Genomic DNA, 18,620 nt, shown 5'->3' with positions numbered 1-18,620 from the left:
GACCCAGCATCGATCCTTGTGGCACACTATTGAACACATGCCTCCAGTCTGAAAAGCAAACCTCCACCTTGTCTTCTACCTTTGAGGCAGTTGCATATGCAAATGCTAGTTCTCACTGTATTCCATGTGATCTAACCTCACTAACCAGTCTACCACAAGGAACCTTGTTGAGTGCCTTACCAAAGTCCATATAAATCACATCGACAGCTGTGCCCTCTTTGTTACTTCAAAAAACTCAATCTAGTCAGACACTATTTCCCACGCACAAAGCCATGACTACTACCCCTAATCAGTCCTTGCCTTTCCAAATTCATGCAAATCCTGTCCCTCAGGATTTCCTCCAACAACTTGTCCACCACTCATGTCAGGCTCACCGTCCTATAGTCCCCTAGCTTTTTCTTAACTTCTTAAATAGTAGCACTATGTTAGCCAACCTCCAGGTTTCCGCCACTCTACCTGTGACAAAAATATCTCGGCAAGAGGCCCAACAATCATTTCCCTAGCTTCCAACTGTGTTTAGTTCTATCTGATCAGATCCTGGGGATTTATCCACTTTTATGCATTTTAAAACGTTCAGCACCACCTCCTGTGATATGGATATTTTTCAAGATATTGCTATTTATTTCCCTATGTTCTATACCTTCCATATCATTCTCCACAGGAAACATTGATGCAAAATACTTATTTAGTATTTCCCCCATCTCCTGCAGTTCCCTGCATAGGCTGCCTTGCTGATCTTAGAGAAGCACTTTTCTCTCTGGTAATCCTTTTGTTCTTAATGGATTTATAAAATCCTTTTGGAGTTTCCCTAACTCTACTTGCCAAAGCTATTTAATGTCCCCTTTTTTCATCCTGATTTCCCTTTTTACTATACTCCTACTGCCTTTATACACTAAGGATTCACTCGATCTCTGTGGTCTATACCTGACATATACTTCCATCTTTTTCTTAATCAAAACCTTAATTTCCAGCATCCAGCATCACCTATACCTACCAGCCTTGCTCTTCACCCTGACAAGAGCAGACATTTATAGTTGTACAAATACTCTCATATTTGTCTGGTTAATAAAAGATTTGTACTTGCATATTGCTCCACTTGTGAGAAGAAACTTCCTCACCTCACTGGTCCAAAGTAGTTGCTCAAGTTGGAAGGAATGGACCGCTTAACCACATGAATCACCATAGCCAAAGTAAATCTTATCCATATTCTCTGGTCATATGCATTTTTCAATCATCAGAATTGTTGAAGATTGAGAAATGAACTTTCCTTTTCTAAACTATGGACAGATCAATTGCGGTACCTTCAGGCTACCATTTAATCAACTGAGTAGAGTGGGCAATAAACATTCCTAAGCTTAAAAGCTGCAGAATAGGACTCAGCTAGACAGTGCATTCAATCACTGAACCAGCAGGTGGAGCTAGAGCATTATTCCAACAGAAATTCAAAAATATGGTCCTCTTGCTTTGGTGAAGAACTTCTGTAAGTTTGAAGTTACTCAGAACTACAGAAGCTGCCAGTTTTAAACTCTCCTGATTCCATTCTTTCATACCAGTAAAGTTCTGGGGTGCCCTTCTTGCTTCATGCAGGATGGAACAGTATGACGAAGCACACAGCACCACCCTGGAAAGACAAACTGTTTTGTTGCTGCAGGAGTTCAGTCGGAAAACCATCACAGCTACAACTTGCGTCTATCAAAGTCTGGCCTCAGCAAAGTGTTATGAATGTGGAAGTGTGTACTGTACCTTTAGAAACAGTGAATGCTGTTTTGCACTGAGGGCTTACAAGCACCTGTGTATATCATTCGATGGCAGTCCCAGAATGTATTGGAAAATTGATAGTGTATAACATTTGGCTGTGAAATAGGTACTAGAGTTGTTTGATGTTTTGACAATGATTAAAATTTAACCAGTGTAAATTATACCCCAGGATACTAAAACATTGCGTTTGCCAACATCGAATCAATGAGAAGATCCAATATTGGGGATATTAAAAAAAACAGGCATTTTCAAAGTCAGAGTAACTGCCATCGAGAGAGAGCCAACAGATTACAATATGAGGTGAGCTTCTCTGAGTGTTTTGTTTAATTAATGGGGGTGGGGGTTCAGCACCCTGTCATAACAAGGATCCAATGGCTCAATCTATAAATAGATTATGTTGACATAGATTAAAGCATTTAGTAAAATCTTAACTCATTTTCACAATTGTGCAAGGAGGGGTTTCCACTGTTCAGATTACGATGTGTTAAGCTCAGTTAGTGTAAATATTTCGGATCCATGGAAATCAGAAAAAAAAACCATCCTAAAAGCGGTCAAAGCCAGACACTAAATGGTTTTGAAATGAAGCAAAACAAACTACTTTCTAAAACAAATGCCACTAGTAGCCCAGGCTAAGCAACACTTGCAGATAAAAAAAACATTATATTTGAGATTCCTGATGAAGGGCTTATTCCTGATGAAGGGCTTATGCTCGAAACGTCGAATTCTCTATTCCTGAGATGCTGCCTAACCTGCTGTGCTTTGACCAGCAACACATTTGCAATTATATTTGAGATAGCAAGGTTCAAAGAGATTCTCCTGCTCTGCTTTAAAGAAACTGGCTCTCAAAACCCCTCAGTTACCAGTATAGAGATAAAAGTCTCAATTTGAGGCTTATGATAATGCGGCCTCTCCTTATGATAATCCACTGGAGCATTAGCCTAGATTCAGAAGTTCAACAGTGAGGCTTGAACTCAAACATCTGACTCAGAACTAGGATTGCAACTGAGTCAAGTGTACACTAACATGAAAAATAGCACAGTTGATAGCATTCACAGAAGAAAAAGGTATACATGTTTATCAGGCTGACCTAATTGAATAATGCTTGGAAGATTCACCTCAGCCAATGACAAGCATTGAACATCAGCAGGGTGTACATGCTATTACTCGCTCTATACAGACAAAGGTGACATTTCCTGGCTTTCTTCTACACCACTACTGTACCCAGGAGTTCACTAAACAGATTTAACAAAGCACTATTTTAGGGCTCTTATTAAGTGGATCAGATATCCTCTTCCTTCATCGATACGAATGATTTTGGTTTTACCTGCTGTCAGTAGTCGCAGACGGAGGCCCAGGGGTCCCATGATATTGCTTAATACTTCAACAGTTTCTGCATACACGTTACCATAGAAACAACTCAGTGGCATCATGGGAGCTCTATAAAAGCCAGATTATTGCACTTAGTAAATGTGATTACAAAAAAACCCACTTAAATACATTACTTTCAGATGCTTAGACTTGCTATATGATTTCAACACCGTTTTTACAAACTACTACTGTCTGGACAACATGGAGGTAATATTAAACTCTACCACGAGAATACTTTGCGTAGCATGACTTTAATTAGACTAATATTTTACAGAACAATTCTTATGCAAGTACACAGCAAGTGGCTTCGGCCAACCAAGCCGAGACTTTAATTAACCCCCCAAGGCTTTGGGCAGTCATAAAATATAATCACAAACGCGCTGCCCATTAAAGGGGAACAGCCACTAAATACAATCCAGGTTTTTAAAGCAAAGCCAATCTAGAAATTATCAGACAAGTGCAACTTTAGGAACTTGTTTTGAAATTGTTACTTGATTTTCTACTTCATTATAATTAATGTAGAGCAGAGATTTTTGTACATTGGAAAGATGTGTACAAAATATGTCACACAATGAGCATATGACAAGAGGCAACAAACAGAGAAATCACAGGATATTAATCTCTAGGACAGTTTACTTACTTTGTATCCTGTAGACTGTTTGCAGTGTATATGTACATGCGTTTCACGGTAGCACCATGGGGAATCTGCAGGGAAGCCAGGCCATGGGCAAATTTGGGCTGTGTAAACACAAATTAGTCCGACATTTGTTTTATTAAAATCAGCAAAAGCAGACAGCCAAAAGGGAATAAAACTGTCCTGATCCTATTAGCCAAATACTAAGCCCAATTACACTCAACTCACTCCTTCCACCCAATCCACAACGGAGATCATTCTCAGTCCTCATACAGCCTCCAGTAGCACCCATGCAGATCTTGAACATGATCTTCAGGATTGCCTCTCCAGTGTTATAAAACCCAAAGCAGGTCTCACTTATTATCCCAATACTAGGCATCCTGCCTCACTATCTCTCCTCTGCACACCTTAAATCTGTTATATCTCAATCTCAGCCCTGGGACACAACTCAATTTCCCATTCCCTTCATGCCCTGCCCAGTTTTAATCAATGTGGAATTTATCTTCCCTTTTTTGCAGGAAGCATTTAATTTCTAGGAGAAAACAAAAGGTAAAAGTGGCATTGACCCATAACCCCAGATGTTCATTGTTTCTGCATTACTCAGGTTCTTCAGAGAATACTCTGAAAGGGGTGGTTTGCACAATAATGCAAGCGAAACCAGGAAAGATACTGAACCTAGAAGTGAACGAGGTGAAAGATTATCACTCTTCTTCAGTTCCACCCACTGCACTTACCAATGCAGGTTCACCAGCAAGAAGCATGTCTTACCACTTTGACATCATGTTTCATATCCAAGACAGACATACAGCAAACCGGTGGAAGGACCTCACTGGGGAGGAGTGGTTAAAAGAAAAGCTTGGATTTGAATTCACCTGCCTTTGACATAGAATTTCAGTGACAAAAACATCCTTCAAACAGGACCTTCTTCCTCCCACTGAGCCAATTTTGCTTTCAAACTGCTAAATTGGTTTTAGCTTAACCAGTCTATCTTGCAAGACCTTATCAAAAGACTTTAAATCCATGCAGACAACAACAGCACTACCCTCAGGTACACAACTAGTCACCTTTTAGAATAATCAAATCAAATTTGTTAGAGTTGACTCTTCCCTGACAAAGCCATGCTAACGAGCTTGATTAATCTTTGCCTCTTGAAGCAGAGGTTAATTCTGTTCGTCAATTTTATCCAAAAGTTTCCCCATCACAGATGTTAAATTCACAGTCCTATAGTTGCCTGCTTTATCCTTACAACTTTTCTTGACTAATACTACCACACTAGCAGCGCTCCAGTATTCTGGCAACTCTCCTGTGGCAAGAGAGAATTTCAAAATGAATGTCCAGGGCTTTACATTCTCCTCCCTTTCTTCCCACTGCAGCCTGGAATACATCTCATCTGGCAATGCCACTTTAGTCTCTAATGGACCCAACTCTTATTGGCAATTTTCTTGCCCCAACATGCCTATAAAACCCCTTTCAGATGTCCTTAATGCTGCCTGCCAGTATTTTCTCTCATCCTCCTAATCTCTTTGAGCATTAAGAATTCTCATCCTTTGTTTCACTCATCCCAAAATAGCTACTCTTCCAGATAATGAGTGATGACAGGCTTGTAGGCTGAGCGTGCATGATAGTTAGCTTTATCCAAAATCCTTAACTGACAGTCAAAGCAAGAACCAATGGGATAGCAACGCAAGTAGAAAACTGGACCAATCTTCTTTCTAATTGAAGTAGAGAATTTTCACTATCTTGGTAGCTCCACGATGTAAACTTAACCCAAAACTGGTGATCAAGTTGAGAGCTTCCTGGTTGATGTATGTCAGTTCCAACTGAGCTGCGAGATTACCAACCAAGCCATCATTGGTGGGAGTGGTAGGAACTTGTAGATTTGAGCAGAAGAAAAGTGAAAGATACAGTGAAAACAATGGACAACTTCAGCGCAAGTTTAAGCAAAGTTGTTACTCTCCTGACGGTAAAACAGCCTTTGGAGATAATCTCACCTCAAATTTTGGAGCTTCTTTCCACGAATCCAGTTGAAATGAAAAGGAAAGCCCGCGGAAATTGAGATGAAAAAGTTGTTCAGCTGCATTGTACACTAGAATGAGGGGGAAAGGGAGCACAATGATAAAGGTTAAAATTAGTGAACTTCAAGTCAACAAACTACAAAGCATCTTCTTAAATCCCTCCCAACGTTGTTGTACAGAAAAGCATATTTACCTTAATCAACTCACTTAATGCAGGCTTAAAATTTATAATATTTTTATTCAATTTCCTATAAATACACAGATCTCACTTACCTCCAGGGTGAGTTGCTCCAAATGACTGGTCAATCTGCTCTATGGTTGGAGCTATAGCCTGAGAGTTGAAGTGCACACCACTGCAGTGGAATAAAGAACAAGTCAAAGATTTAGAAAAAAATTATAGGTTGCAGACTAACTCAGGAGGGGGAATGGTTTAATGTTCTTGACTTCCCATCTCCCACACTACACCAAATAAAAATCAACCTCAAGCAGGCGATGTACAGTATTACAGGTGCAAATCACACAGACTGACAGCAAAAATACTTCATTGCTTTGTCACTTGCTACCAACTGAGAACGTAAAGAGACACTTCTTCGTTCCTCTCAGTGACATGGTCAATCCTTCTACAGCCGACACACTGTTCACCACCACATCATGGGTAAGGTGGGCGGGGGGAGAAGCTGAAAGAGTTCCCTGTGAAGAGGCAAAGTACTGCATTGGAATGCAAATTCTTGCTTTCTCCCAGTGCTTCTGCTTTACAGAATTTAAAAGGTCATCCCAAAGACATGGTTGAATCTCAGTACTTCCAAGTGTTCTAATATTTGTGAAAGCTTATAGGGGAGTGTTATGATGCCCCTAGAATTAAATGCTCTGCATCACACCTACATTAGTGCTTCCAAAAACCACTGTTTAAATGATTTGAAGCAGGATTTTGGATGTGCTTCCCTCTCTATTTCCTGATCCAGATGCAATTAGATCAATTACAGCAAACGCGAATGGAGAGCTTTGGAGGGGGACTAGCTAGCACCAATCAAGGCCATTCCTGGTGGTTTAGGTGTCCAATGGTTAAACAGAGGTTGAAACTCCACTCAGGAGGCCGGTCAAAGAATTTCTGATCAGTTACCATGAAGTTGGCTCTCAAGTCGCTTTCACAATTGTCACTGAGCACTGAACAACCAGAATGAAAACTTATCAAATTGTATTGTGGGCAGAGTAGATCATGCATTCAAAACTGAGAAATTGAGACTTTTAACTTGAAAACAAGTGACCTTATGATGAAAGCCAATTGAAGTATTTTCACACATCATCACGACTTCTTTCAGAAACTCTCACATATGATGGTTTATGGAGAGTACCGTGATCCCCAATTATATCTGCAGTTCAAGAAAGTGCATTGGTTCAATATTATTGAACCCTGATGAAAGGGGAAAGAGTAGAGAAGGGATTGGGGATGGGGGGAGGAAGAGAAGAGGGCTTAAACTAGAAGCTATAGATTGAAGGCGAGAAGGGAAGATTTAAAAGGGGACCCGAGGAGCAACTTTTTCACAGAGGGTGGTGTATGAATGAGCTGCCAGAGGAAGTGGTAGAGGTGGGTACAATTGCAACATTTAAAATGGCATTTTGGTATGGACATGAATAAGGAAGGTTTAAAGCAATATGGGCCAAATGCAGGCAAATGGGATTAGCTCAATTCAAGAAACCTGGTCAGCATAAATTAGTTGGATCGAAGAATCTATTTCTGTGCCGTATGACTATTATCAAGTTGGGACAGGATTTTGAGTTCTATAGGATTGAAGGGATAGGGCAACAGTAGGACAATGGAATTGAAGTAGATGATTAACTGCAATCTTGAGCGATGGTGAATCAGGCTCAAAGTAGCAATGAGCCTTCTCCAGTACTCATTTCTTATGTTTACAAGATTTATTCATACTTGTACGGGTGCTTATAACATTTGAAGTGGTAGAAAAAGAGACCATGACTATTGAATCGGTCATTAAGCACTGAAGGTAGCCAATGAGTTCACCAGATCCATGTGGGGTCCGCAGAGGAATTCGGTCAAAAGCCATTCTATCCCAGTAGCCCAAGTTCAATTCCTTCAGATTTCTAGACAATATATGTTTTTGAAGTTATCAATAGTGTCCAGTTGCATATCCCTTGCAGCTGTAAATCATCCCTTGGCTTTAAAATTGCTTCATATCTCATCTCCCCTCTGCTCCACCACCACCCCGTAAAACTTGCCCAAAGATTTACAACCGGAGTTCTATTATCCTTGTACTATCAGTTTGTACAAACAGTGTTATTCCCTATCTTATCTAAACCCCAGCTTCTCTACCTAATCTGGTAATTGAAATCACTCACCACTGCAACTATTCTGGTAAATCTCCTCTCCAGCATCAAGGACATCACATCCTGCTAAGTGTGGTCACCAGATTTGGTCTAAATCAAAAGCTTTATAAAAGGTTCAGTGCAACCTATTGAAAGGTCTGGAATCTGTAGAGTAATTATAGGTCCTGAAATAACTCCTCGCATAAACAAACAAACAATCTAGTGTGGTTCCCTAAACACTCCTATTTCATCTTTCATCCATAATTAGCCAGAGCCCTTGTGGACTGCAAAACATTCCCCATTGTTCTCTACAATTTTTGATGCTGCCGTCATTCCTCCTTCTATCCAATTCTTCGCCAATCTGTTATTGCCCGATATTTAACTTCTACTGCCACTAACGTTAGAATCACCCGGCCTTTTCTATACATTGCATTTTGTCAACATTCACAACAAATTTTCATCTGCTTAAAACTCCATAAACTTTTCCCTCAATTCACAGTGGACATGCACTGAAATACTCATCCCATAGCAGTGATATGCAAATACTAATTACCAATCAGAGATAAGGCATCTTTGTTACATTAGACTTGGTTCATTAATCTGTGACAAATGCTGGTAAACTACCATAATAAATATTCTGTACAGTTGCGAGAATAAACTGGAATAAAGACAGTACATAAATGGACAATAAAACTACTATACTAACATGGCTACACTACCAGAGTGCAAATTCTTCAAATGAGATCTTATATTTAGCTACATCATAGTGGGAGCTGAGACTCTGAAGCATCCTGAGTGCTCTTCACTAATCACTTGGTGGAAACGTCTCAGCAGCATCCACCAAGGCCAACCTACTGACCCAAACTGCCAAGTACAGCTACAGGAATACAAATATCAAGAAATTTCAATCTAGCAATTGAGAATATCAAAAATCCTTCAAGAAAGAAACTGGGGAAGGATAATAAACCATAACATCTCAGATGAATTCTAATGCTTGGATGTTTATTTGAAATCAATGTTTTGATGTGTCATTTTCCAGAGTTTCTTAAAAATCAGTCCCGCCATGATTTGGCAAGCTAGGGGTATATGGGACAGGGCTGAAAATGTGTTGCTGGAAAAGCGCAGCAGGTCCGGCAGCATCCAAGGAGCAGGAGAATCGACGTTTCGGACGTAAGCCCTTCTTCAGGATTCCTGAAGGGCTTATGCCCGAAACGTTGATTCTCCTGCTCCTTGGATGCTGCCTGACCTGCTGCGCTTTTCCAGCAACACATTTTCAGCTCTGATCTCCAGCATCTGCAGTCCTCACTTTCTCCTCGTAGATGGGACAGGCAAGTGCCATAAGCCAGAAAAACAAAACGTGTTCAAGTCCTGCTCCATGGAGTTGAATTCCAAAACGCAGCTCCACTGATCATCAAAGATCAGCTGGAATGTTTTTTAGCAGGAAAATCTCAGCAGTTCAACTTAAAATAAAGCATTTTAGTACACAGCCAATGAAGGTTGAGAAGGGAATGTAATTTAAATAAATGTGAGGTGCTGCATTTTGGTAGGACAAGGCAGAGCTGGACTTCTACCTTTAATGGTAGGGCCTTGGGCAGTGTTGACGAATAAAGAGACCTAAGGATGCAAGTGTACAGTTCCTTAGACAAGTGGACTCTCAGATAGACATGACAACTAAGGCGGCATCTGTTTGCTTGCCTTCATTGCTCAGTGAGTTGAGAATAGGGGTTAGAACATCACGTAGAGGCTGTTTAGGACACTGGGGGATGCCACTTTTAGAACACTGCATTCAATTCCGGTCTCCCTGCTATAGGAAAGATTTTTGTTAAACTTGAAAGGGTTCGGAAAAGATTTATGGGCTTAGCTGGGGTTTGGAGGCGTTGAGTTTTAGAAAAAGGCTAAATAGGTTATAGTTTTGTTCCCCTGGAGCGTAGGAAGCTGAGGGGTGAACTTTTCAAGGTTTAAAATCATGAATATACATAGGGTGAATTGCCAAGGTCTTTTTCCCTCAGTATAGAGGAGCCCAAAACTTGAGGGGCTATGTTCAGGTGAGAGGGAAAAGATTTGGGGGGGGATGCGGGGGACAACTTTTTCATACAGAGTGTTATGCGTGTATGGAATGAGTTGCCAGAGAGAAAAGTGGTACAATTACAACATTTAAAAAGGTTCTGGACAGGTACGAATAGCAAGTGTTTAGAGGGATATGGCCAAATCCTGGCAAATGGGACTAGATCAGTTTAGGACACCTGGCCTGCACGGATGAGTTGGACCGACAAGTCTGCTTCAGTATTGTGTAACTTGATGACTATGAACTTCTAAATTAATGAGGGAATGATACTGTGTTGTCAACTTACTCAAGGAATTATTACAGTAACTTTATAGGTCTTCATTTGAAATGAAAGAAGCACCAACTTACTTTCTAAAAAGGCACAAAATATGGTATCAGCATTGCAAGACTAACTCCAAAATCTGCAAGAGTCTATAGCAATGAGTGAGTAATTGGAGTGCTGCACCAATAGCTAGTGTAGTAGGATTAAATTGGAATGCAAAGTCTCTGTTTCTCAAACTGTTAAACTTTAGACATGTTTTCAATGACCAGTTGTGAGAATGAGAGACTTGGAAGTTGGACTTGAGCTTTGGTCTCTGACTGTGTTCAACTTGTTAAATTTCTGCTTGGACCAAATATAAACCTTACTTTGCCCTTACATGCTACCATGGTGGCCCATTAAAGTCAACATAAATGCAAAACAAAAAAAAATAGTTTTAGTTTACCAGAGAAAAATAATTCAATTAATTACCTTTAACTTTAAAAAGGTTAGGGTGTAAAAGGTGAATGTGAATATGGGGTGCTGTGTCTTGGGATTATTCTACCAGAGACTACCATTTTCCAAAAGCACTGGCAACATTAGTGGTCGAAACATAGGGTTCTAGCAAAATTGTCATGAGGGAAACAGTAAAAATACTCACCAGTATTTCAATTTAACTTTACTCAAGTCATAAACTTCAATGACCTAAATGGGTGGGAAATAAAAATAAAATCAGTTTTACTATCGTCTCACACATTACATTAGATTTGGAGAGTGAGATCCCTCTCTGGTGGCACTACATGTGCATTGCATGTCTGTGTTGTTGAGATTCCTCCCTACTGCCCAGTTGTAAATAATAGGGCATGGAAAACAAATACATTGTACTTTTAAGCATCTGCCATGAATCCTGGAGTAATCGAGGCAAGACTTAGGTTAAAAATGCACCCTGTTGAAGAACAACAAAAAAAATCCATCAAAGGTGGTTGAAGTAAGTGGAAAATGCCCGAAGCTTTCTAAATTCACTGAGAAATATTAGTATCTGTACCAAAGTCTTAGGGAGAGACGGAGAGAATCACATTTAGTGTGAGTGCAGAAATTCACCAAGAGGAACTTACTGACAACTGTCAGATGAGGAAGAAATTTAAGCATGAAATGTTACATGAGTGTTACATCACTGGGATTAAATTGCTTTAAATGAGGTTACTGGGAAAACGACTCCATATGTTTGAAGTATATTTTAAGGACTTTCCAAATTGTCACATGTATATGTAGCTTTCTTTATTTCCTAATATAAACTTATGATCTCATCAGAAGTTAGTTAACAATTGTGGGAATATATTCAGTAACTGACCACCACAGTAGCCAAATTACAAAAATTAAGCAAACAGTCTATTAAGTTAATTTTGCTCTGGGATCTGACTTGTGCAGCATTACCATCAGATTTGATCACAAATCACTGAATCGTGAAAAATAAATTTTAAAATAACTCAACTGTTTTCACTGATGAATACAGGGGTGGGTGGGGGCTGTAGATAGGTCACAGAAAAATTAAGGATATTAAAAAAGAATTGTTAGTAAAATGTGACAATTAGGTATCAAACTAATTTATGAACAAAGGTGTCTTTTTTCAGAGTAAAGACATCAGGATGATACTTGCAGAGATTTTCTGAAAGAGCATCAGCATAATTGGTCTATTAATAACAGAGCATGGAGAAGTCTCAAATCAAGTTAAGGCACCATTGTTTAGTGTTGTGTAATATACTTTTCAGATACTCGCAACCAATTAGTGTATACTTTATCCAAACACAGGTTAAAGAGACTTGCATGGCACTCAAGTGTTTTTCATGGCTCAACTGTGCAATTTGTACACAACCTCTTTTATACTTTACTGACACCACTGCCATTAATAGCAATGAAATTAACTAACAAAGACTATTGATCAAATCTTCAGGATGGTCAAAGACCATGTAAAAACTGGTGTATTTTTAAAAAAGTGGACCGAAATGACAAATAGCTGTTTTATAACCAACGATTTGATTGGACTTAATTATTTATTTCTATCACATGTACTGAGGGTGAAAGTGTAGTCTGATGTGCTTTACATGGGAGGTGCTGGTGTGGACAAAGTCAGAAGGCACAAGCCGCCAAATTATAGTCCAATAGGTTTTTGAATCTGCTGGACTATAACCTGGTGTCACTTGACTTGTACTTTACAGGTAGGTCATACCATACAAGTCAGGGTCATAGAAGGATACATACAATACTACAGCTGGCAAAAAGTGCAGAGATATCAACATTAAACAGTCCAAGATGTGCCAGTTAGGTGAATTGGCCATACTAAATTGCAGAGTTCAGAGAGGTGAAGGTTAGGTGCATTAGTCAGGGGAAAGGTCAAGTAATAGGGTAGGGGAATGGGTCTGTGTGGGCTACTCGGAGGGTCAGTGCGAACTTGTTGGGCCAAAACGGCCTGTTTCCACACTGTAAGGATTCTACAATAAAAAAGGTCTATTTAACAAAATCTGATAATAGCAGGGAAGAAGCTATTCTTGAATCTGTTTGTACGTGCATACAAACATATCTTCTGCTCAACTGAAGAGGGTGGAGAAGAGTATAACTGGGGTGGGAGGAGTCTTTGATCATGATGGCTGCTTTCCAAATGCAGCAGGCAGTTTAGATGAAGTCAATAAATGAACAGCTGGCTTGCATGGTGGACTGGCTGTGTTCACAACTCTCTAGTTACTTTTGGTCTTGGGAAGAGAAGTTGCCATACCACGGTGTGATGCACCCAGATAAGATGCTCTCTATGGTGCATCTATAAAAACTTTTAAGAGTCTTTATGGGCATGCCAAATTTCCTTAGCCTGATCAAAGTTTGTGCGAAGATTTGTAGCGGTTCTGTTCACCGAGCTGGAAGTTTTTGTTGCAAACGTTTCGTCCCCTGGCTAGGAGACATCATCAGTGCTCTGGAGCCTCCTGCGAAGCGCTTCTTTGATGTTTCTTCCAGCATTTATAGTGGCCTATCCTTGCCGCTTCCGGGTGTCAGTTTCAGCTGTCCGCTGTAGTGATTGGTATATTGGGTCCAGGTCGATGTGTCTGTTGATGGAGTTTGTGGATGAATGCCATGCCTCTAGGAATTCCCTGGCTGTTCTCTGTCTGGCTTGCCCTATGATAGTAGTGTTTTCCCAGTCGAATTCATGTTGCTTGTTGTCTGAGTGTGTGGCTACTAGGGATAGCTGGTCGTGTCGTTTCGTGGCTAGTTGGTGTTCATGTATGCGGATTGTTAGCTGTCTTCCTGTTTGTCCTATATAGTGTTTTGTGCAGTCCTTGCATGGTATTTTATACACTACATTAGTTTTGCTCACGTTGGGTATTGGCTCCTTTGTTCTAGTAAGTTGTTGTCTGAGCGTGGCTGTTGGTTTGTGTGCCGTTATGAGTCCTAGGGGTCGCAGTAGTCTGGCTGTCAATTCTGAAACGCTCCTGATGTATGGTAGTGTGGCTAGTCCTTTTGGTTGTGGCATGTCCTCGTTCCGTGGTCTATCTCTTAGGCATCTGTTGTTCCTTAGCCTGAGAAAGTAGAGGTATTGTTAAGCTTTTTTGACTGTAGTGTCAACGTGAGTGGACCAAGATAGATTGTTGATCACTACTCTCAGGAACTTGATACTTTTGACCATCTCCATCTCAGTACCATTGAGGCAGACAGGGGTGCGCCCTTCACTCCACTCCTGAAGGGAATGACCAGCTCCTTTGCATTGTTGATGCTGGAGAGATTGTCACCTTTAAACCATGTTGTTAAGCACTCTATTGCCTCCCAATGCTCCGTCTCATTGTTGTTTGAGATCTGAGCTACAACAGTAATGTAGGGGACTGAATACACAGCTTGCAGGGCACTGGTGTTAAGGATTATCATTTCGGATTACAGTTTGCTGGTCACAAAGTAGAGGATCCAGTTAGAGGTGGGAGCAGAACCTAGGTCATGGAGTTTGTTTGGATTTATGGTGTTGAAGGCAGAACCGAAGTCAATAAGTAAGAGCCTGATGTAGGTATCCTCGTTGTACAGATGCTCCAGGGATGAATGTAGGGTCACTTGCTGTGCCAGTAGGTGAATCAAGGCAATCTAGAAGACTTGGCTTGATGTGAGCCATAAACAACATCTCAAAGCACTTCATACTTATGGATGTCAGAGCCACCAAACGGTAATCATTGAGTAACACTACATGAGTTTTCTTTGGCATTAGGATGACGGTGGTCTTCTTGAAATACATGGGGACTTCAAGCCAAAACAAGGAGAGGTTGAAGATATCTGCAAGTTCTCCTGCCAGTGCAGAGTACAAGTGCAGAGGCTGATGGGAGAGGAGATATCGTTTGACAGTCTTCCTTTTCAAAGCAAGTACAGAATGCATTGGACTCGAGTAGGGACGTACTGTTGCCTGCAATTCTATTTGAATTTGCTTTGCAGCCTATTTTGTAGTGCAAGCCTTGCCACAAATGACAGTGTTGAGTAGAGGGGCTATAGTTTTGAAAAGTAACCAGCCAACGTCATGTCAACAACTGTGTGAACAAACAGTAATTGAAGCTGGAGATGCAGATGATTTAGACTGAGGGGTGTACAGATATTACTTTTGCTGGTAACAAGTAGTTCGTGATTAGTTACCACTGAGAGATCATGGTGTTCACCAACAACTGCAGCTGGTTCTCAAGTAACTAGACAGCTTGGAGCCAGGAACAAGTTACAGTGAGAAATGTTCAATTCTTTCCCAATTCAGAAGCAGTCTGTGTTCAAAACGGTGTAAACCTTAAGAAAACAAATTTATCTTTCCTGCAAAGGTTGTTGTCAGCTATGACATTTAAATCAAGTGAACCAGTCACTTATGGTTTCTATGCAACCAGTGAAAGGATCTGGACAGTTGAAGAAACGTGCTAACCAGTATAAGAATCATCTCAACAATCTTACCTGGGAACCAAGAATAGAGGACAGTGTTTCCTATTTCCCCCCTCCCTCGATAATCTATTTTACTTCATTTGGGAAGACATCAAGGATTCGAGATTAAAATATTGCTATATGCCACTGGTTTACAACTGTTTACCTGTTGCTACAGTCTTTATATTTAAAAAGTGATTCTTGTTCAGTGAAGAAACCCGATCCATATTCTGTATTAATTTGGGTCAGAAAGTAAGGTAAATTGGCAAACTTGGTATACTTTATCAAAATCTGACTTTTGTGACAATTCCAGGGATAGCGAAGCTTGATTTCTCACACTGCCCAAGTGAGTTATAACAATTACTCCTGCATAAGTGGACGGCAACATGCTGAAGTTTGGGGGTTGGAGGAAGCAGTGTAGAAAATGGAAGACAATCACAGGAGAATGAGTATGGGAAGACCATTCTCCCTTGAGACTTCCTTATTCATGCAAAAATGTAATCTACTACTCCATCCTTTTCAAATTCCCAAGAACTTCAATCAAATCACCCTCTCATCGTGCATCTATATTTCAGAGATAGAATCTTGTAAATAAGACCAATTTGATAAACAAGAGTTCAAATTCCCACAATGTTAAAAGACATTTGATCGGTTTTGTGATTTTGTACAAGGGATGAATATTCCCTGGGACACCTGGAGAATTCCACTGTTCTTCAAATAAAGAAAACTTTTTCCAACTATTCGAAGCTGACAGGGCCTTGGTTTAAAGCATCAATACTGCACTGGACTTTGGCACAGATGCACTGGACTTTACACACAAATTTAGCTCAAAACTATGATTTTGACTCAGAGGCTTGAACACTAGTGCTGAAGCATGATGACGCTGGTTTCTCATTGTCTATACAAAACTCGAAGCTGTTAAAACGTCAATTCATAACCAAAAAAAGGAGAAAACAAAAAGGCAGATGCACAATTTGAAACAAACAAAAGACACTGTGGCATTCCCCATGAGAACAGGAATGTGACAAGATTGTTTTGAATGCAGAATGTGCTATTTGACAAAAACAAAGTTGAATTTCCTGAATGCCTTAGCTGAATCCTGAAAAACAGGACAAAATTGACACATCAGTTTCAGATTATTGAAAAAGATGGTTTCAGTGTCAAAACAGAAATCAACACAACACAGTCACAATTCATCTAAGGTTGAATGACACTGCTTGGTAAAGCTAAGAAAAGATTCGCCTCCTGACAGTCCTGAATGAACCACATGGATAAACACAAAGTGGGGAACCACAGGTCTGAAACATGTGATGAAAGCTTCGAGACTCCACTCAATTGACCTATCCCTCAATTTTTTGTCCCCAAGCTATCCTCGTCATGAAGACTTCTGACACTAATGTAAAATAAGAAAAACCATTACCAATGAAAGGTACTTCACCAAATTCTAGGAATAGCATGATACATACCCAAAGCAGCTCTATGATAGTTTGACAACGAAAGAGCTTAAGCCTTTCAAAGAGTCTGAATAGAGTTGGTTCCTCCTGTTGTCAGCCTGTGGTACCCTACCAAAAAATCGGACATGTAATACGGCTCCTTGCTGAAAATGGTCTTCCAGTTGGAGCTTTGCTGTTTCAGTCAGAGTTACCTGTTATTTGCTCCCATGGTTCCCTATCAAGCAGGCACTCACTGCATTTCTGCTCTCCTTTCTTGGACCTGGCTGCTGATAGTCTAGCTGTCGATTCCTCAATCAGGGCAGAAGTGTCTGGCTTTACAACTCCAGCCTCCCTCGTTTTTTCCCTTCAGATTGTTAGAAAAAAGGCGGTCCCACGTTTCTCTAAAATGCACTCAAATGGGACTAGTTCAGTTTAGGAAATTTGGTCTACATGGACAAGCTGAAGGGTCTCTTGCCACGCAATATGACTAGTGTAACTTTACTTATCAGTCTTTTGTGCACTGGTTGCAGGGTCATAAGGTGAAACTTCCTCTTGGCTTTGGTTGGCTTTCTGCAGCATGGGGGTGAGCGATCAGTTGCCAATCTTCATCCACGTTGATTCTTGTTGTCCAAGGCTGAATCCCTGGAAATGTGCCGGACTCAACTGTGAACCTTAGAATCCTAATCTTTTCTGATAATTTTGGTAGAAAACCTTAGAACAGAATTATAACAGCTTTTAGTGAGCAGCCTTTACTGAGCAACATCAACAAAATGCAATGAAAGTTGGCAAAGCAAACAAACCATTCTATTGGAGAATGCAGTTTCAAATACCAGTCAGTGCCAAAAACAAACACCTCACTGCTGTCTATGTGCAGACAGCCCTAGGCTTCCCATCTACACCCCTTCGGTTAAGGGCATTCCTGGCACAGCAGTAACTCCAATCAATCCTACTAACCAAAGACTGAAGCAATCGGAGAGGATACAGTAAGCGAAGGACAGAAAATGAAAATTTCTTTTAAAATTCTCCAATTTATTAAAAGGAAGATGTACATGAAAGCAGAGTCGCTTTCTCATTATTTACGTATTTGCAGAAGTTGCCTATTTGCAGTCTTGATAATGGACTGTTAAGGTTGATGTGTCACTCCCAGCACTAATGGTTCATGAAGCAGCTGCAGGCTTCACTTGCCTCTGTTGGGCCAACAAGTTTAATTCAATTTCTATTGTTTGCTGAATAGCTTACAATTGTTGGAAAATTTAGGCACCTCAAGGACAAATAGTAGAAAATACAAAATTATTGCTCATTTTTGAACAAACACTTAGAACCACCAGCTAACCAGACTACTACACCAAAACTCCCCTTTCCCCCCAAATTGACAAGGTTCCTTAATCCTGACACATAAGAAAAGGTTAATAGTGGAGGCAGGATATTAGTTTTTAAATAGATGGAGAGAAAGGTGGTCAGCCATGTGTCTGGACTAATTATTCAAATCTCAGGCTAGCAATTCTGAGATGTGCAGCACTACCATTTGACAAGAAAATTGGGCAAATGGAGTTCACCCCAGACACGATCAACACTCAAAATAGCAGGAATGCAGGACATGCCTGCTGTCTTTCAATTCCGCTGAAATGACAAAGGCAAAAAGGTTTGAATATATGAAACACCATTACATGAGGTTTATCAGTACCCCACACTCTACCAGAGGTGCAACTCGCACGCCGTCCAAATGAGGAAAACAACAATTTACTTAATCAAATGTAGTCAGGCATTGCAGCTCTGGGGGAAAAAAAATCATTTGCTCACTCAAGTGGCACTGAAAAATCACAGCGAGAGAGTTCAGAGCAAATAACAGTCAACAATATATTTTATCAAA

At 40.4% G+C, this 18,620-nt stretch overlaps 1 protein-coding gene across 1 annotated transcript in view; it reads right to left on the bottom strand.

Annotated features, from left to right (window-relative positions):
* phaf1 (phagosome assembly factor 1) overlaps window positions 1-18,620 on the bottom strand; it is a 75,112-nt gene that overhangs the window by 32,087 nt on the left and 24,405 nt on the right. Inside the window, exons 4-8 of the mRNA XM_060838216.1 lie at window positions 11,062-11,105; window positions 6,049-6,128; window positions 5,752-5,846; window positions 3,767-3,864; window positions 3,083-3,195 (exon numbers count right to left, since the gene is read on the bottom strand). Of these exons, the coding sequence (XP_060694199.1) occupies window positions 3,083-3,195; window positions 3,767-3,864; window positions 5,752-5,846; window positions 6,049-6,128; window positions 11,062-11,105 (430 nt within the window). The remainder of the gene's footprint in view (window positions 1-3,082; window positions 3,196-3,766; window positions 3,865-5,751; window positions 5,847-6,048; window positions 6,129-11,061; window positions 11,106-18,620) is intronic.

This window comes from Hemiscyllium ocellatum, chromosome 17 (assembly GCF_020745735.1).
Source record: "Hemiscyllium ocellatum isolate sHemOce1 chromosome 17, sHemOce1.pat.X.cur, whole genome shotgun sequence".
Taxonomy (NCBI): domain Eukaryota; kingdom Metazoa; phylum Chordata; class Chondrichthyes; order Orectolobiformes; family Hemiscylliidae; genus Hemiscyllium; species Hemiscyllium ocellatum.
This window is presented reverse-complemented; position numbering and strand designations above follow the sequence as displayed.